Source organism: Melospiza melodia, chromosome 2 (assembly GCF_035770615.1).
Source record: "Melospiza melodia melodia isolate bMelMel2 chromosome 2, bMelMel2.pri, whole genome shotgun sequence".
Lineage (NCBI taxonomy): Eukaryota > Metazoa > Chordata > Aves > Passeriformes > Passerellidae > Melospiza > Melospiza melodia.
Genome location: NC_086195.1, coordinates 89,675,864 through 89,697,282, shown reverse-complemented (window position 1 = coordinate 89,697,282; position 21,419 = coordinate 89,675,864). Strand labels below are relative to the sequence as shown.

General features: G+C 36.1%; 1 protein-coding gene across 4 annotated transcripts in view; it reads left to right on the top strand.

The window, feature by feature from the left end:
• Window positions 1–21,419, top strand: part of FNDC3A (fibronectin type III domain containing 3A) — a 111,499-nt gene that overhangs the window by 20,113 nt on the left and 69,967 nt on the right. For 3 of the 4 annotated variants that reach the window (XM_063149293.1, XM_063149292.1, XM_063149294.1), the window contains exon 3: window positions 16,849–16,924. In XM_063149293.1, the coding sequence (XP_063005363.1) occupies window positions 16,849–16,924 (76 nt within the window). Of the gene's footprint in view, window positions 1–7,503; window positions 7,608–16,848; window positions 16,925–21,419 lie in introns of those variants that run through there. The other variant, XM_063149296.1, reaches the window with a different exon arrangement.

Here is a 21,419-nt window from a genome sequence, read left to right as displayed (position 1 = left end):
GTGTTCAGCATGAGGGGATAATGTACCTCTTATGTCTTGATGCTGAGTAAGGTTGTAGATGGAGAATGGAGAATGGAATAGGATCTATGATAGAAACCAAGTGGAAACTGGGAAGACATGGTATGAGGACGGAAATGCTTGAGGGTTTTTCACGTAAGAGTAGCTAGTACAGTGATGCTTTAGTGATTTTTGCTGAGGCTGGACAGGAAGGATGTGCTTGATTATGTGAGTCCTGATTTGGTGAAAGGAGAGGAAAATAAGAGGCAAGAGTTCAAACTACTTTAACACACTTATGTTAAATTGTTTTGGAAAGTTGCTACAGCACCCAGTGCTATTCCAAAACAAATCAGTAAATTGCTGACACAAGTGTGCAGCAGCCAAGGAGTTCTGGACCCTCACAGTACCTTCCCACTAAAGCTAGCAGTTGCAAAGTGAGACATTCCTGTATGACCTATGTGTCCTTTATTACCAGAAAATATAGATAGCACTCTCAAAGAGCTTATTAACCATTTGCTTTTCTCTGGGGAATGGGACATAGTGTTTGACCTTTAGCTGACTTTATTTTTTGGCAAGGTATAGGGGTAAAGTAACACTTTTAGCTTGGGAGGTTGGATGCTTATTCTCCAAATTTTACTGAGAAATTTAGATGTTTTGGTTAGTTTTCCAAAAATCCCACTCTGTATGTCTATATGTGTTGTGTGTGTGTATATTGTGTGTGGGTTAAAGTAAGTATTTAACATCAAATCTACAAGTTAGTGTTCCTAAAACCAATTTCTTCTTTAAATATTTAAACTTCTGATATTGAAGTTGTTATTATTCATCTGTTGTCATAGGAGGATGCCTTCAGTCAGCAGAGTAATAGATGGCTATAAAACAAATTAAGTAATCCTCTTTTTTTGGCTTTCAAATTGTTTACATATGTGGCATTACAGCAAAATATAATGGTGAAGATGGTGTTGGGAAATATAAATCTAGACTAGATTGCTAAATGAGTTTCCTAGGTTTTTGTTCTGGCACTTCTGCTTCTGAAAACCATATGGTACATTATCAAGTTCCAGCTTGCTTTGGTTTCGTCTTGCTGCTGAAAATCAAGCCTAGAACTGCAATATGTTTCATGATCTTTTTCCTCAACAAGAAAAAAAAATCCGTGTTAAAAGTTGTTTAACAACATATAATTTTATAACTGTTCTCACTTTCCATCACTTTCCATATTGTGCTCTTTTCCTTTCTTTTATCTGTGCTTTGATTTCACAGAACACAGTATGGGCATGGCTGCTTCTGTCCTTTTGCCTTTTGTTGTTTTTTTTTTTTTTTCTTTTGTACTTCTCCTTTGGCTCTCTTGAATTAGCAGATATGTGTAATTTCTCATTTTGGAGGTTCATTGCAGTTTGTTTTAGTTGACAATTATTCTTCCATTGTTCAGTGACTTCATAGCACTGAAGCGCAGCAGAAGTGTGTTCAGTGGAACCATTGGAACTTTCAGGCATGCAATGCTTCAGTGCCAGCTTATGGAACCTCATTACCAAGCTGTATTTTTCCTCAGGATTGATTAGTACTTTTGTCTAGCAACCATCGCTGCAAAATACATTATCAAATGTATATGAGACATTCCTTATACAGAAAAATCTTTTCCATGGAAGTTTTTAACTGCTTGTTGGCTATGATTTTTAAAAAGAAATCACAAAGAAAAGCTAAAAATATGTGAGTTTTGATGACTCAGGATTAGTAGAGACTTTCTCAATCTGACTTAATCATGTTTTTTAGTAAGGAAGGGTGAAGTTTTTCTTAGTTAAGTGTAAATTTTTTTTGTGCCTTAGAGATCAGATTTTTTTGCAATTTATTTAAACTGTATCCTTGATTGCAGGTGCATTGAAAACTTGCTTTAAATTTCCTAGAAGAAGGCAGAATCCTCAGCAGAAAGTGAGGATTCAAAATTCTTTGATGTGTAGTAATGTATGAATACTATGCTGCTTTTGTTGAGAAGAAAGCAGCACCAGATTTATTGCACAATTTATACTACCATTCAGATATGTTTATTTTAATATTTTCTGTTTGAAAATAAATGTAGAAACAAGAGTGAAGGCTGTGTAGTTCATAGCCTTTTCTGTTTCTATTTGGTATGAACATTTGTGGAATGAAGCGCCCTCATAAAGCTTTTCAGTAATTGTCCTTTCTCTCTAAAATGTCTGTTTTCATGTGCATGATATGAATCCTAGATTAATTTTGGTCTCTGATACAGTGGATTCCTCCCAAGATACTTGAGGCATTCAGCCCCTGTTGAATTAAACTGTTCAGAAACTGACATTTGGGAGAATTGGATGACACATGAAAATTGAATTTGAAGTCAGTTAGTCACCGTAGGTTGCTAATACAGTCAATGGGGAGAAATAAGCATGTCCAGAAGATGATGCCATTCATGGTGTACAAAGGTGACTAAAGATCTGTACTTTTTTTGTTCTCTCTCTCTTTTTATGAGGTGAGAAGGTGCAAATTGCCTGGAGCTGTAAGCATTGAAGTAGCTTCATTTTTCTGTACAGTCTGCTGCAAATGGGTCTGGTTGCTGGGTCTGTGTGCTCATCCATCAATAAGGTTTGGAAGGATATAGTTATGCCTGAATAGTGTCCAGGACCCAGGCATGTCTCCATCTCTCCCTTCCCCTGTGACATGGGACTCTTAATGCTGAGTAAGCCATGACCTGAATGGCAAACTCCAAGACCTGCAAAGTCATCCCAAGAGCTTGCCTATGTTCCTTCAAATCCATTCTTAAAATACGTGAGAATTACACTCTTGGCAAATAAGTTATCTGAGGTACACCCTCTGCTAGCTGAAACTTGTTTTTTCCCTAGGAAGCATTTCTTAACTGAGACAGTGGTCAAATACTGGAACAGGCTTTCTAGAGTTGTAGCCAAAGTCCCAAACCTGTCAGTATTTTAAGGGGCATTTGGACAATGCCCTTAACATCAGCTTGGTCAGCCCTCAATCAGTCAGGCAATTGGATTAGATTATCATCACAGGTCCCTTCCCACTTAAGAAGTCTGTCATATTCTATTTCCTAGAGATTGAGACTTTGCCATAAGTGGCTAAAATCTATGAGCCCTCTGTATGTTACAGAATTATTCACTTTATAGAGCAGGCAGAATGACATTCTCTAGAAACAGACTCAGACTGTAGTTTACATTCTGTAGCAAAAAATGGCAGTTGACTTTGTTTTTTCTCCCTCTTTTTGAAGTATAAGGTTAAAATACATGGGAAAGGATTGGGGTTGTAGAGATTTCTTCCACCAAGTCCTTGGTCCATTACTGACTAAGTCATTCCAATCTGATCTAATTGAGATATAACTTTTAATTTCTCTTCCAGCTCAAGTTTGTATTGTCACACTGTTTTGATATACAGTGGTGCCCCATATTTACACAAAACTGGGTATATAGGCTACTTTTTCATGGTAAAAAAGGTTTCTTTAGAAGTGATATTGGATTTTTTTAACATTGGAATCTTTTTTAAGTAAATGCTGGTTTTAATAACTAGAAAACACTGTTCTTCCTTTGGTGCTTCCTTCTATACTGTATTTAGGGTAAAAAAAATAAACACATCCATCAGTCCTAAATGTTATGGATTTTTAACTTGCTATATCAGCAAACAGGATTCTGAGTTGTCAGAAGCAATGCTGAGAAATATAAAATTCTCTTCCAGTCCATAATACATTTGGGCTGTTGCAAATAGGCAGATTGATCAGGGAGGATGCCTTGAGAGGGCACTAGCCCCTGTGAAGTATTAGCTGAAACCTTAGTTAGCCATTGCTACCCATTTACTGTGCAGTGTGAGCTCTGTTTCTCATCCACTTCTGGTTAGCATCATGAAGCTGAATTCCTAGGGGCTCCAACCAGCAAATCATGAAATGAGAATGATCTGATTGAAGTATTACAGTTTTTATTTTTAGAGGTTGATGTGTCTAACCATGGACCGTGACCAGATGCCTCAGAAAGTTCCAGAGTTCAGTGACTGCCCTAACACTGCTTCCTTCTAATTCCCTGTAAACATGGATTAGCTTAAAACTTTGAAGCCTAAATGTTTGTCTATTGCATTATCCAGATTCCTTGAAACACTGCTGTTATCCTTATGTTTATACTTTTGCTGATTTAAAGATATAATAGTGGTATTATTTTAAGCAGCAAATTTTCTGTGTACTATCTGCTAACCACAGACTGTGGAAATGCTAATGAGACAGATTGGGTTTGCTGTAAATGAGGCAAATAAAACTTTGCTTAGGCAAGCTGTGAGAATGTGAAAGAGAAGAGACAAAGAAGAAGCAAGTAGATCAGAATTGTAATTATTTCTTAATACTAAAGAATGAGACAGACACTGTGGAATGTTCACTGATTGGCACTGTAATATGTGGACACTAGCAAGTCTTGAACATTTATCATTGATATTCAGTGCAGAACTTAACATTTATCTTTTACTGGTTCTTCTCAAAAAACTTTGTATTTTTACAAAAAAAGGCTAGAAATCATCTTCATCTCCCCTTCTCAGTGGTCACCTTTTTTCACTGATCATCTTCTATGTGAAAAGAAGGAGGAGAAGAACAAGTACAGTAAGAATTTTAAAAACTTTTCATTAATAAATTTGTTTTATAGGAAAAAAAAATCCCCAATTCTTGGATCTTTCCAACCTGCCTTTCTGCAAAGAGCAATGAAAGTTTATTGACATCTGACAATATCTTGTAGCAATGGTTAAAGATTTAATGTTTACTGATTTTATTATCTGTCAGCTGCCTTTTAGATGCAGAATTACTAGATCTGTCCTCAGAAAATACAGGCCTTAGAACCATGTCACTGGAAAGATGGCTTCTTTCACTCCCTTTTTTCCCAAATATACAGCTACTGTCTGTGTAAGCTGAAATTGTTTGGATTGTATTAGCTTTTTTTCAAAATCCCAAGCACGTAAATTGCTATTGCAACATATTATGTAACAATTCTGTATGGCTTTCCTCCCTTATCCTGAAATCTGAGATTTGTTGATGTCCTTTACTGCCCATATCTTTACTCTGCTTCATGAACAAAGTTTAGAACTCGATATCTAGAGCAGTTAGATCCTTATAGTCAGTAATAGCAGATGCTAGGGTAGAGAATTGTCTAGTCATAGGAAACCTGTAAAATGGAATTTGCTCAAAAAAATACAGTGGAAAATAGATTTACAACTTTGGTGTTTAAGAGTGTTGCTTCACGTTACTTGGACAAAGATCAAAGTCTATAGGGCACTTCTATAAACAATGATGGGAAGCCTATTTTTGTCTGTCATTGATGCTAAAACCAGAAGATCATTTAAATTAAAAAGAAATTCTAATATTTCCTAACAGATAACATGGAGATGTTGTGTGCTAGTCTTCTATGAATTGGTGTGGTACAAAGCTTAATCTAAATTTTTCAAAATTCTGTATTGGTTAGTAGCCACTGTACATGTGGAGAGAGGAAGCTTTTATTAAGTTTAAAAGAAGATGGGAGGCAGAAAGATCTTTTGAAAGATGACTTCAAGAAAGAAGTACTTGGAAGTAACACTTCATGAAATTCATAAGCCTTTGGCAATTTAAAGCAATTTAAGGTACTGTTTTAATTTAGCTTTTATTACTTCTGATGTCAGAAGTTCCTATTTAATAATCGTATACTCTCTGTAAGGCCTGTTACATCTTTTGCATTTTTTCATTTAATATGTTTTTTAAGTGATAGTGGGCTTGATTATGGAAAAGAGTAGTTCATAGCCTCATTAGCCTTGTTATGATATAAGCAGCAGATTTTGAACATACAGTCAATGGAAAAACAACTTGCGCTGTATTTTTAACTGACATCACCTTAGCTCGACCACAGATGTGATTCCATCTGGCAATTTCTGTGCTACTAATGAATAAAACCACTCAAGTCTTGCAGTATTTTTTTACCTAGTAGCATGTAGGAACTTATAAATACTGTTGGACAAGCCCTACAAATGAGAATTGTGGCATAGGTGAGGTGACAAAGGCACAAATACAGTAAGTTGGTGTGGGAGCCACAGCAGTGTTAATACCTTGAGTCTGCATCTAGTTTTCCTTGCTCACTGGACCACACTCTGTGGAGCCAACCTAGATGTAAAGATTTTCATTGTAACAAAAGATGGGTGGAAAAACATCTGCTTTGAAAACTAAAAGTATGTGGTTTTAATAATAAAATGGTACTGGATATGAATGACTGGTACTTTTTGCCTGGAAAGCTTTTACTTGGTAAATAATTTCATGCTGATCAAATGTTAGGAATAGGACTTGAAGTTAAAAGAAAGGAAAGTTACTTTATTTTAAATAGACTATGGCTTTGAGTCTTTTTACATAAAGATGTCTGTGTCTTTGTACACTTACTTATTACAGTTGAAGACATTAGATGTTAGTAATGTTAGAATTTTTTATACCTTAGATGACATTTAATCTGTAATCTCATGTTGTTGCATTCTGAATACCATGACGATTTCAAAGCAGTTTTCGGTATCTTGTCTGCCTATGGGTTAGGACTTAAACCAATGGTTCACAAGTGGTATTTGAAGTAATTTCTCACAAGAAGAGAGAGATGTGTGTTTTTCTCTGTGTAACTGTCATTCTTCAGGTGAGGGTGTGCCAGTGGTCCCCTGCTGTTGTTGGGATTAAAAACCACAGATGTGAGGTTTCCAGAAAACAATACTGGATGTTTTCAGTTTAGCTCTGAAGTGGAGACTAATAGAGGGAAACCATATTTGTCAGCTATCTGAAATGTCTTTAATATTAATATTTAATAAAAGGTATTTCTGTCTATAGTATTATTTAGGGCAGACCTATATAAATTATATAGCAAACTTCAGAAACTTACTTCATTCTTTTCATGTCTCTTAGTAAATGCATGGTATAAAGTAGCACAGTGTTTGGAGGAGTGCATTAGAATCCAGTTGATTATTTCTTTGCTATTTCTTTTTATTCTTTTACAGAGTATTTTTTTCCTCTCTTCTTTCTGGCTTACTTGAGAAATGAAGTCATAAACTGTACCACAGATTATAAAGTCAGAAGTTGGTTCATCCTGAGTTAGTATAGCCTATCTGGGAATCAGGAGGCTAAATTAAAAATGCAGTTATAAAACAGCATATATTTGGAAGCTTTGTTCTCTTAAACCCGAACCTTCTGTTGACTGACGTTAGATGATCCAGAAGCAGATGCTGCAGCAGCTATTTGTTGATTTAGTTGCTATGGTGACATGATACATTCATGTACAGCAGGAAGCTCACTGTACGTTGGCTAATTTGATAGGAAGGAAGGCTTGAGGTAGGTATTGCTGACTATATTGTTAATTGATCCTACCTTTCACATCCTGCCTCCACACGCTTGGCGGATGCACAGCTCTAGAGGAAGGTGAAGGGAGATCCTGCTGCGTGGCGTTCAGGTTTAGGTGCCCTGTTGACAGGAGGGGGGGCAGTGTTCCACACATCCCCGAAGATTACCTCAGTCCTGAGTGAATGGAACAGATTGGAGCAGCTGGAGTGGTGCATGTTGAATCTTCCTTCATCCTTTGTCACTGTGGTAGCACCAGTTGAATGAGAGAAATAAAAGGATGCGAGCAACAGTAAGTCAAAGTGCTAAGGCTTTTGAAATGGGTTATGAGATAAAGCATGTCACTAATTAACATCTTGATTGCAACTATTAGTGGAGAAAAATGTAATTGTTCTGAATACGTGCCCTAATGACAGAGCATAAATGTGGCTCTGCCTGGAAGTTGTGTCTTTTCTAGAAATACACCCTTTTATAATCTTGTTGCAGGCAGATTGTTAAAGATACAGTGTACATCTTAGAAAGAGCTTGGCTGTACCACCCTCTTAACAGGTTCAGTGTTTTAAAATTTTTTGAAGTCAGAATGACGAAGAGTATAGCTACGATGTTTTCCTAAATTTGAAAAATATTCAAGAATTAATCTACCTTTGTCCTTTTGGGTAAAAATCTTCTCATGAGTACTGCTGAGGTAATTTCAGTTGCAGTATTTTTAGACAAACCACTGCTTGCTGTCTTTTTTTTTTCCTGTTGATTTGTTTTAGCAGTGCATTTAGAAATACAATTTTGGTGAAGTCTTTCCATTATTTGTGATTGCTGACAATCTTTTGCTACTGACTCAGTGTCTATAACCATATAATGCTAAATATAGATGTTTTAAGATTAATAATAAACAAAACAAAACAAAAAAAAAGGACCAAACCCAAGCCTGAAACACTCTTTTGTTTCCTAGTAAAACATCTCACAAAATAGTATTGTTTCTGCTAGTATAGAAATGGTTTGTGTTTCTATTATCTTTAAATTATGGTTTTTAATGTCCAAGCAAACATTTTGGAACACTTACCTCCTTGCTTTTTAGGAAGTTTGTTTGTAGAAAAAAACCCCAAAACTCCCCATAACCCCAAAAAACACACACATTCTCCCAAGCCACTCCAGAATGAGGGAAAAACAGAACTCTGCATTTTAGTAATATTGTTTTGCTCCAACTTGTAATCTTCCTTGGTGTACAGGAGCAGTCTCTTGCTATGTAGTTACATTTAAGTGTGCTTTAACCACAGTTTGTAATGTAACATACTCTTACTTCTTCATGTTATATATATAGTATTAATAATGACTAAAATTATTGTACCATGTTCTAGCTTCCCTTCCCCTTCCACTTTTTCCTTCACATCTTACTTCCCACATTTTTTGGTATTTTAACGTGTATGCCAGGCTAGGAATCGGCTTTGTTTCTAAAGGATTGCTTTGTTTGTTTGTTTGTTATGATATATTTAGTTTGTTATGATATATTAGCATTCTAGGTATATATGTTCAGAGGCTTTTTGCTTGGTTGGAAAATTTGTCCCAGTTTTCACTCATTCTGGAAAAATATGTAAATTCACAAAGCATACCTAACTTATTTTAGAGGAAGATACAAAGTAACTCTTTCAGTTCCTTCCCCCTTCAGAGTGAGGTGGTGGGTGGCTGGGGAGAGGGAGGCATTCAAAATGCACTTTTACACTGAAATTCAGTCTGGTTCCTTTAGTTTTCTTGCCTTTGTGGCTGTAGACAGTGCTAACCTATGGAGAGAACAGTTCTCATGTGGGCTTATCCCACAACTTCACACATGACACAAATGTTTAATGTATCTTGGTTTCTTTAGTCTCAGTCAGGATTTTAAAAAGTAACCTTTTTTTTTTCCCCTTCAGGAAGCTGATAGTCCTTGGTACCGGAGGATGGGTTTGAGAGCCAAGATATTCTGGAGACAGAACAAGCTTGATTATTTATTTTCCTTTATTGCAGATACAAAAACCTTTCTCCCATATCCCAGTAACTCTAAATTATAGTTTCAGTTTTTCAGCTAACACTTAGCTGTTTTGCAATAAACCTATAATTATTAGGAAAGCTAATTTTTTTAATGATGTTTTACATTCAGTAGCTAATAGCTTCTTTTACTGATAGAGAATCTTTTAATGCTTTAAAAGCATTTATTTTGACAAGACAGATTGTTACGTGCTAGGAACGATTTGAAAATTTGGCTGTAAATACCAAATTTGCAAACAAAGTTTTATTGTATCTGACTTGATTCTCTTGATATTTGTGCTGGCTTAGAAGAATCAGAAACTGTTTCAGTCAGTCCTGTCCTGTCAGAAATACAGGCATTATTTGAACATAGGCTCTAAAATGTGTAATATTTAAAATCATAATTATTTGGTAAGGGTAAGTTAAACTCTCTTCCATAAACCATACTCAAATCTGATCTGCAGAAAATTCTCCAAATCAGGAAGATCCTCATAACTGTATAGAGCAGTGTGAAGGAGAAGGTTAATACATGTCTTAATTCTGGATTTGTTTTGTTTTGTGTCTCTGTAAAAGAGTACCTAGTATACTTCTAAACACAATCAATTTTTTGGGGATGTTGAGTTATTTTGTTGTGGATTTTTCTGGGTTTTGGTGGTTTTGGGTTTTTTTTTTACTTTGAACTAAATTCAAATTTTTAGAACCTAAACAATAAACTTAGAGTATTATTAATATTTTGAATATGTAGATTTTTTATCAAATAAAATTTCTTTTGCCTTATAGGTCCACTGCATGTATGTAATTGGTAGAAATGACAAAATAATTTTGAGGCACTAGTTTTTGATTGGCTGTATGGCATGTGTTTATTTGGGGAGGAAACTTTGCTCTTTAGCCTTTTAAATTTATTTGAGACCCGCTTTTGCACATATAAGGGTGAGCAAAAGAGAAATGTGTCAAACTTGCTGTGAGATCTTTTGAAATTAGCTTTTAGAGCTCTTTGATTTATTTTATTATTTACTTATCAGATTTTTTTTTCTTCCACTGGGACAGAAATAGTTTGGACTTCTAATTGTATTTACTGTTTCTTCTATGGAAAGATGTTGCCTTAAAACAGTGAAGATGTTAATGCTTAGAGATTAGTCCTAATCTGTTTTTGTTTTTCTGCTCTGCAAGTCTTTCACCTCATCTAGGATGCTTTTCAGAATTAATCCAATTTTGATATTAGTATTTCACAATAATGTCCATAGGTTTGTTTCCATCTTTCTTACTAACCACCTGACAGAGACCAGTTACTAATTGTGCAGGGCTATTTATACTTAGTCACTTTTTTTTCCACTGAAAGTAGCAGGGAAGCTTTTTCCTACATGTTGCAATGTAAATACATATTAGTGACGGTGCCACAAGTCTAATGCTGCCTTTCTTTTCTGTCAGGCTGAAATTATTTTGAAACCTGTCAGTCTCCTGGTACATCACTACTACTGTTAGGAGGGAGGATGGACATTCAAGTAGAGAAGCCTGTAGAAGTGTGTATCTTACAGAATGAAGGGTGGTTTTAATTGTTATTTCAGTGCAGGTAATGGGCTTTTGGGCCTTAATTATTGTGCAAACAAACATATCCAAAACAAGATTAGCTAACTCTGTAGTTTAAATTCCATTCTGCCCTCACTGTGCTCCAGTGAAGAAATAAGTTAACCGTGTATTCATTCAGCACGAGCAAAATCTTAGGGTGCTTATGAAAGTATTCTGTATACCTAGTGACAAAGATTAGTAAGATAGAAATCAGCTGTGTTTTGTATTGTTGCTTTTTTGCTTTTGAAAGACACTGCCATGACCATATTGGCAGAGTGAAATACCTCGAAGGATCTTATTTTGGCTTCTGCAGCCTCTGCTTCTTGCTGATAAAAATTACTTCTAGACCTTTATGGAGGTAAGTGTTAACATTTGGCCTTAAGTTCTTCCTTTCTTTGGAGCAGCCTGCTGAGTCAAGGTGGCTGCAGCTCTGCCTCGCACAGCTTTCTCTTCCACCTTTTGTTACTTGCATTCTTTCAGGGCTTTCTTTATGACTCCAGCCATTTTTATCAAATTCATTTCTTTTGTGTTAGAAACAAGCTGAGGACTTGAAAAAAGACATTAAACTCCTTTCCTGCTTCAGTCTGCAGAAACATCCTGTATTTTCTCTTGCAGACAGTGAAGAGTTTTACTCAATAAAAATAAGTAACATTGATCATTCTTCTCTTTGAACATTTGTACTTCCATTGATTCTTTAGATGCAAGATCTAAATACTTTATATCCTGCTCACACTGATGTAGTAATAAATCCTATATGAGATATTAAGATATAATAATTTAAAAATAATTATATCTGTTAATGGTAGTACGTGCAAGTCAGTGTTACATATCTCTGTAGGATGTGATTATACTACTTGAGTTGCAACAAAATTATATTCAATTTGGAATTCTTTAGGGAGAGAATTATTGTATTCTAAAAATCTATTTGCCACATCTGCCAAGCTCAAATTGTGATTTAAGGTGAAGAATAGATTTTCAAAACCACTCTAGAGTGTGTCCCTTATGTAGTCCTTCAAAAAGGCATAATATTGTAGTGCTTCTTCAGGATACTGACTGTAATTGTTTACATATTAGTACTTTAAATGTGCTCTGAATGTTCATCTAGACTGAGACTGTTGTGAAGCAAGTCAATTTTAGTAAATCTTTTCTTGTAAACTGCCTGGTAAGAGTGATCTCAGGAACAGTTTTCAGATCTTTATGGACCTGTGTTATGCTCAGGACTACTATAGCATGTTCATTATTGCAGGTGACTGTTCCAGCATCTGGGAATGTTCCCAAATACTGCTTACTTTGCTAATGTGAATGTGGCTTTAGGTATTACTGATGTGGTCAAGACAATGTAGCAGTTCTCCCAGGAGAGATCAGGGATATTAAAGCTCCTTGGTTTGCAGACTAGGTACAAGGAGATGGGAAATGCCAAGACTTTAAAAATATTGAAGGAGCTGGATGAAATTTATTCAGAACTGATTTTCAGCAAATCCCATAGCAGAGAAGCTAGGGAATATGTAATTAGTAGGAGATGGTTTTAAAATGTCTAGAAAGTTCCTGAAATTTTCTTACTGCCTTAGGAGGTTGTGGAGGCAATTCAAATTGTAAGATAAGTCAAAGAGTTTAGGCAAACATAAGGACAGTAGGAGAGATGGACTGCAGAAAGTGGCCTGGCTCACACACTCTTCTTGAACAGCTTCTCAGTTGGTATATTAGAGTCAAAGTGCTTGGCTAGATGGGCTGCTGACCCAGACTATCAGGTCATTTCCTATGTTCTTGCTTGGCTTCAGCTTCTGCTTGAGTTCAAACAGCAGTTTCAGGAAATACACACTGAGCTTTCTAATACATGGCACTATTAGTTTTGTTAGAAGGCTTTTTTTTTAGGAGGTCTGTGCCAATCTGGGCAATTAAATTAAACTACTACAAAGCTTACTATGTTGTTCATTTGGCTTGGATTTATTTTCTAAAGTAGTCTATATAGAAAAATATTAAGTACCATTGAAAAGTGTGAAATTTCACTTCTAAAACTAACAGTTTTGACAACTGATGTTTCAGGTATTTCAAACTTCAGCCATTCAGTGGCCACTTTTTTATTTATGCAAGAACTGCTTTTAATGTAAGTGTGTATCTGCACTCTTGTATTGTCAAGTTGTATGCTAATCCCTGGAAAGAGATTTTGTATTGTTTTTCATCAGGAACTGTATTGAGATCATGTGGATCATCATTAAACAACTGTTTAAAGGAAACAATTTATAGGCACAGTGGAAATGACATAGAACTAGTTGACCTAATACTCATATTTCTTAATGGCAATGACTTAACATGATTTGAGACAAAAATACATTGTCAAAATTCTGATCGCATTCAGAAATTGCACTTGTAAATTTTATTAGGTTCCATTATAGTTGGTTGTGCTTTAAAAGTGCCTGTATGATTCTAGAATTTGTATCAAGGGTTCAGTATCCTAAGTTCACATTATTTTGTTAAGATTGTGAAGTTCTCAATTAGTGTTTTGTTGATTTAGTAAGAGAAATAGCCCTTGAAAAGTGCCCATGCTAAAGGTGCCTCCCACTGAGACTGACTCATCACAAATGAGGTTTTTTATCTGAGTATCATAGTTACCTTAGAGGAGCAGGCAAAGGGTAGAATGCATGTCAGCCTTTGGGTAGCAGAACTTTGGGCGCTGTGAGTAAAGCAACAGAATTTGTCACAAAAAGATTGAGGGACAGGAAGAAAGGCTGGACCATCAGATTTTTACGAAGCTTTTCTCTTAGTTCAAGCTAATTTGAATGTTTTGCCCAGAAGAGGAAGGAGGTCAAGATCCAGAATATTCAGTTTTCAGAAGTACTGATGCCAGGGTGCATGAAATAACATGTTGGCAGATGGGGTGTGCAAGCCTGCACAAGGGCACCTCAAACAAGATGAAAGAGCTATAAATAAGCAACTCATAGATTTATTTTTCTCTATCTTTTTTTTTTTTTTTTTTTTACCTAGAACATGATGCTATGTAAAATCCATGTTACATTTGCTTTAGATAAATTTTCTTGCATCCTTGATTATGTGCTGCAGACTTCAATTAGATAAGGGGGAATTCCTGTGAGTGACTGTCAGTCTTTTGTACTATCTCTTCTGACCAGAAAGTTACCAATCTCTCTCCATGCATAACTTTAATTTTTCTTACTTCAAATCATGTCTGCTGAGGTGCAGAGTGTCAGAAATTCCCTTCTCAAAGCTGTGATCACTCCATGGGGTTCAACTGTGATAAGGTTGGTCCAAAAACCCCTTTTGGTCATACACTGCCCCAAAACACAAAGACTGTTCGTGCCTGCAGTTCTTGAAACTTCAACCTTGATTCAGAATCTCTTTTGGCACACCTGACAGGATACAAATCCTGCCTTGTAATAGTTGTAAAATAAAAATGCGAATGCACTACATAAAAGCAAGGCTGAAAGTGGGAGTCGGTGAAATACAATCAGGCATCAAGTAAGCTAATTGTCCATTGACAAAAGACATTCTGTTTCCTGTTTCTGGGAACTGAGATCCAATTAAACTGCATGAAGTTGGTGAGTCTCCCACCCTTTGGGCTGGCAGTTGGATGTCATCAGAGATGTGAAAATCTGATGGCATCCTGAGTGTCAGAATGGTGCTGGATGCCATCAGTTGACCTGTTGCTGCTGCCTGTCTCACTCTTGGACCATGGCTGCCATGCTGAGCCTTTAGCTTCTCAGAGCAGCTGTGAAGTGAGCAACAAAGATTTTTTTTCTCCTCTCACACAGGAGAAGCTGATTTAACACAGGACCAGGAGGCACAGGGCCCACTTGCTGCAGCTGGGCCAGTGTCTGTGTTCCCATGCTCAAATCCTCTCTGCCAGCTGGACCTCAGGTTTGGATGGCCTGCAGCAAGAGGTCTGGGGGAGGAAAGCCAGCAAGTTCCTACAGCAGCATTATTACCCAGATTACCAACCTCCGGCACTCACACAGGGTAAATAGGGACAACTGGGAATACAGTCAACCCACATTCCCTGTTACTTTAAAAGCAGGAACCAAGGGCCAGGCATCACCATAAAGCATTTCTGCTTCTCACAGTTCATGTGATGGCAACCAGGAATATTGAGCTGGGTATGGTACAGATTGACATGTCAGCTGTAGCCAGAATGGCTCCTCCCAGGAGTTTGGGCACCTAAATCAGCCAAAAGAGATGGGCAAATGTAGCTATCCAGCCCACACATAACAGATGGAGAGACACTCTCATGTACCATGAAGCTTTTAGGTACTTTTATTCCAGTCTAAACGTCAAGCTAAAATTTTCAATTGTAGCAGAGGGAAGAGTATATCAATGAAATATGTCTTGAAAAAGTTGTGCCTGCTTGGGGAGTCCAAAAAAGAAAATGTAAGAACTCATCTATTCGTATTTCTCTTCTTCATCACATTCTGAAGGTGATGATAGCCAGTTGTTAAAATGCTACCTTCAAAATAAACTCTGGCAATACAGTATTTTCTGAAGACCTTTAGGTTTCTTTGAAATTCATTACTAAAATCATCTTGTTTAGATTATATTATGAATGCTAACTGAATTTTACATTGAGCCACACTTCAGAAGATCTGGAAGATGTAATAGCTTGATAAAAATGTAAATATTGATACAGTTCATTATTTTTTCTCAAACAGCCAAAGCTTCTAGAAAAAACATGTGAAACAAGATAGTATTTTTAAATTGCTTGCTCAAAGCTGAGCTAATCAGTGTTGACTAACACAGCCCAAGCTTGAAAATGTGAATGTCTGTCATATCTCATCAATATGTTACTGTTAGAACTTGCCATCTTTTCTTTAATTTGTGAAATTGCTCCACCAGAAAGGGAGGAATTAATATGATTTCTGCTATTTTCTTATCCTTTCCTTTTTCTCTGGTATTCCTAAAATGAGTAACACTCAAGTTTCTGGTTCTGGGGAGTTTTGGTTGGTTGGTTGGTTGTGGTTTTGTAAACATGAAAGATTTTATTTTCTTTTAGCAATTTAACAAAGTAAATTTTTGGCCATAATACTCAGGAGTTGTGTTTCTAAAGATTTCTTTCCTACTGATTTGTAGAGGGAGGAGGACATAGGCTCTATTTAGATGTGTGCAAGCAAGACTGAAGAACATTCTGTCCAGAAAGGAAATTATAAAGCGCACCTGCTTTTCTACTTTTTAAAGTTTTTTTTTTCTCCTTTGTTCATAATTTTAGCTAGGTTTTTCATGTTAACAAACTTCTTTTCCTCACAGAAGGGCAGGTTTCAAATAAAAGTACAGAAATCTAAAATGGTGACAGGCTTCTGCTTTGGTACAAACTTTCTTTGTTTATTTTGGCTGCTGTGTGCTTTGGTATCATTTCTGCATTGCTTGGGTTTACAAAATTGGGATAACCAGCTTTCCACAAATAAAATTATACATACTGTTTCATGTTGGGCATCTGGTACACTTACTTTGCCATGACTTCTGATTTTTTTATCATTAATGAATGTACAAATATGCTTGGGTCATATGAAGAGGGACATGACACACTATTTTCCTTGTGTTGAAAACTGTTTGTCAAGTGGTTGGTGTCAAGCTCTGGGAATTCTAGGTTTCCTTCTGAAAGTTTATGTAATGGTTTGATTAATGTTGAAGTTAATACAATTTGTTGAAATAATTTAAGCTGTACAAATAGCTTTTTAATTATACCAAGCAGTTGGGAAAATAAAATTTGTACAGGTACTGTTTTACTTAGTTGTTATTCTCTCCTTCATTCTTTGAAAAATGTTTGTTTAAAAATATCTATGCTTGTTCTTGCTCTTATCTATTTCTCTGTGGGATGAAGACAGCAAGAAGTGTGAAGTGAAAAATAATGTATTTACTAACCAGAAAAAAATATTGCTTTTTATTCCAGTAAAACTTTTTTTTTTTTGCACATACAAAACTTCTGTAACATATTCCTGTGTAATGGTTGTAAACACTCTTTTATTTTTAAGGTTATTCTTGTGCAAGTTAATCCAGGGGAAGCATTTACAATAAGAAGAGAAGATGGACAGTTTCAGTGCATTACAGGTAAAGTTGATAAATTTATTTTCATATTTTCTGAGTCTGAGTCAGGGTTAATAAAAGGCAATTTGTGGTGAAAGTAAAAGAAGGACAGAATTTATTTTAAATACAAGAGCTGTTTAAAGACCTAAAAGATTATGTGCTAAGGATCATTGGGATTTAGCTTTTACTACCATAAACCAAGTACTTTTTCTTATGTTATATTAGATGAAATTAAATTTCATGGGGAAGAAAAGGGAGGAAAATTTTCAGATTGCAAAGCAAGCTCAGAAAGGCTGTTGTAGCAACTTTTGACTAAGCTCCTTTATATCCCAGACTTCAAATTAAAAGCTTAAACTGTTAATATGGCTTGAGTTTAGGTTTTTTTATTCTTTGCTATCATGTGGATGTTGTTTCCCTGTCAGTTATCCCGCCCAGTTTCTCATTATCTCTAGGAGCCAAATTGCATTATTTCTGAGTTCTAGCAAGTGCAGCTTCAAAATACAAATGTTTCATTTAACCATAGCATCCCCTTATGCAGTGGTCAGTTTGGATGTTGTTTTCTATTCTGAATGACCAGAACTACCAGTTAAGTGTATCCAGAAGGTACTGTGAGAAATGAGCAATCAGCTATTGCTGCTGCACAGAACGCCATTTTACTGTCATGTAAGAGAGTATCCACAGATTCAGCTATGGGCTCACATTTTTCCTTGTCATCATCTGGGCCAGTGAATCCTACCTTTTTTTTTTTTTCCCCTGGATGATGGCCCAGCTCCAACAGATACTGTTCTGGGAATTTGAGGCAAACATTTTCCAGCTCCTTTCCCTCTTCTCTCCTGTCTGAAAAGAGCTGAAAGGTCTGCTTTCCAGTGTCATAGGCAGGTACTTTGGCTACAAAACAACTGATTCAAAGAAGGCCTTAGATGGTAATTAAGTTTATACTGGCAGTTCTTAAAGTTTACATGTCTGTTAGCACCATATTTCAAGATTTTGTGCTGGTTGCATGGTATTCTTGCATCCTTTGATCCACCAGTGGATCAGTGTTGCAGCTCTCCATTCTATACAGCCTACTTGAAAACTGGTATGTAATAATTACTTGACAGTACTGACAGAAATAAAATTATTTTTGTATTGCAATTCAAGTCAAAGAACAGATAAGATATTTTGCTTCTATTGCATAAAATACTGGGAGAAGTAGCATGTATTACATGTTTGGTTTTAATTTTTGATTTACCAAATGGTTTTATTGGTGGAGAATGAATTGATACTTTCCTGGCATGATTATCTTCAAAGCAGGAATTGTTTAATGAACTACAAAAATACTAACATCATATCCTTACAGATATGGTTCTAACCTTCCATGGTGCAGCTTTTATCCCTGCCTGGTGCCTCTTGCTTTTGGAGCAGGCAGCTTGCTATTGTGATTTGATTCAGCTGTGGATTTCTTCATCTTTTATATGTGAAAGTGAGCATGGGCAAGTTACTAGATGATTGTTTCTGGGACTCACTAAGTGTAAGCTGAGGTACAGTCTTTACAACTTCCCTGAAAAATGGCACTGCAATCTGGAAAACTACATCCCAAATCAGTACCCCAGCTTCTGCAAACCTCCTGTTACGTTGATATTCTTCGTCTTTCCCCCTTCCTGAAGATGAAATTGTGGATTATAGTTGGTAGTAAAATAGGGGGCATAAAGTTATTTTTCATATCTGTAAATTCAGTAATATTCATACAGAACCTGAGTTGTACTTGATCTTTTGAATACTGCTTTTCTGGTCAATTCTTGCCACTTGTGAGACATATCTGTGGTTTTGAGTGCTGTGCCAGTGGATCTTTCTACCTTTCGGGTTGTTTGGTCCATCTTCCTTAAAGAAGAAATTCCCTTAGTAATTGATGCTGTTTCTTTTTCATTATATGTATTGCAGCTCATGAGGAGTGTCTGCTGTTTGGTTTTCTGTGCAGAGATTTGTATAAAACAAACTATTTTAGATGGTGTAAACTATAAAGAGTAATTTTGTATTGGTCCTTTTTTGTTCTGCCACAACTTCTCAGACATAGTTTGCCCTTGACTTGTCTACAAAATGGATTATCAGTCTGCAAAATGGGTTAAAGCTGCAGGAGTCTAGTGCATTGTTTTGAAAGTAAGAAAGAAAGCAAGCTCACATCAGTTCCTTGATTTTTTCTTCACTGTATGCACTCAGTTGTTAAGTGAAATCATAGTTATAGATGTGGAAATATATAATGAGAATATTTTGGATAAATGTACAAAAATGTTTTTATTTAGAAAGCAAGCATGGAGATGGCTCGGACTTAAAAATCTCCTAAATCCTCTGACTTAGAAGTCTCTGCGAAGAACACATATGCAGTTTTTTCAGTCATGTATGATATAAAAAATTGAAATTATGTAAATATAGTACTAAAATGAAAGAGTGGAAGTTGAGAAGTAGCAAGCTGCTTATGGATACCAGATAACAGTGCAGGTAGTCAGATACATTTGTTTGATTCGGTAAGTCATGCTTCCTTGCATAATTCTAAATCTCTCTTGGGCTTTATTACTGGTCAATTCACCTTGATATTATGCTATCTGCTGAAGTCAATGTGGATTGTTAATATATCTAACCATAATGTTAATTGTGGTTTTTTGCATCAAATATTTGCCTTTTGGAGACATTCAGATGAATTGTCAATCTTCATGCTGCTCTTGTCATCTATTCTATTTTTAAAGAGAACTGTCCTTGCTTTGGTAAAACTGTACATAGGGTAAAATTTCTCAACATAAAAATGATGAGAGTTAGCGTCTCTTCAGGAGAAAAGAAAGGAATAAAGTGGCTGTTTAGAGCTGTCCTTGCGTAAATGAAGTAATGAAAACTTAAAGCACTAATTAATGGAGAAGCGCGCAATGTGTTTTCTGTGAACTACGCTTCAGAAGAAAATGCTGCATTTGCATGTGGGTCTGTGTACTGACTTACCACATGTCTGCTCTCACAGGTTGTCTGTAAAGCTTTGACTGGTTTGGAACCACATTAAGTGAGAAGCAGCTTCTTACTGTAGTCCTCTTCCATGGCAGTGGAATATTGAGTGAATAATATTGAGTGAAAAGACTCTTAAGAATAATTCCTGGTTTGAAATCGCCTAAGTATGGCAGGAGAGCAGTGATGGTTAAGGGACCCTTGATCTTTAGTGAATTCCATTCCTTTATTCTGGTGAACTTTTAATGAATTAAAATAACATGTATTTTATTCTTTATTTCTGTAGAATAAGAAGCATGGTTACTTTGTATTTCTGTAGTTAGGAGTCTTGGATCATAGTTGGGTTTCTGTTGTCTGTATTTTGACTTAAATACAGCTTTGATTGAGCACTTCTGGGTGCCAATGACCATATTTTTCAGATATTATAAAATATTTTCTTTGCCTGCCTAGTGATTTGTCTGATAGTGACAAGTCGTGCTCCCCCTTGATGCAGCTTCAATTTAAACCATTTGTCAGTCTCTAACTTTACAAAAATACCATGCATTCCTTACTAGCTAGATAGGAACATCTGTCTGAGTAACCATGTGTTAGACCAAAATGTTTATTTTCAAAAGAGGTCTTTTAAGTATATGAAAATTTTCTCATATCCTAGAAATCTTTTAAATATGCAAAAATTTTCTCATATACTAGAAATTTCTCATATACTGGACTTCTGTGGAAACTTTCCTTAAGCCAAAATTTTCTTCTGTTAATATGAAGTAATCAGTTATATTACAGTGATTCAGAAAACCAGGTTTGAAATGTATGAATGGACTCTCTTTGTAGAAGTGAATTACTGCAGATCACTCATTCATGAATTCTTCCTATTGCAGAATAAATGAATGAAGATGACTCATCTCGAGGACATTTTGTAACAGTCCCAAGTTACTGCTAAAGGCTATTAAATGTTACTTGACACAATAAGAGAGACCATGTTCTATATGTCTCTGCAAAGGAAAATTGCCATTTTCATAATAGAATAAGAAGACTTATGTAAATTAGAATGAGTCATAAATACTTCATGCTTTGAAATTAAATGAAGTATTGGTGTTAAGGTTAGGCTCTGGAATGAAAGTTAAGCAAGCTTAACCTGATTTTTTCTCTTTGAAATAAGAAATAAGATTCTTCTGAAAAGTGTTTTCAAGGAATTAAAGAGGAAAAGAAGATGCATCAGTTCTGAGACTACAGTAGTGAAACACAAACTTCAGTTCGTTCTAAGATCAGCTTGAGCTTTGCAAACCAAACCTGTCCATTGCCCAGAAAATTTTGAGAATAAAACTCATACAGAATCACAGAATGCTTTGGGTTGGAAGAGACCTTCAGTGGTCATCTATTTCCAACTCCTCTGCCATGGGGAGGGACACCTTCCACTAGGTGTCTTCCACTAGACCAAGTTGCTGAGAGCCCCATCCTGTCTGGCCTGGAACACTTCCAGGGATGGGGCATCCACAATTCTCTGAGCAACCCCTGACCGTGCCTCACCACCCTCATGAAAATTTCTTTCTTACATCCAATC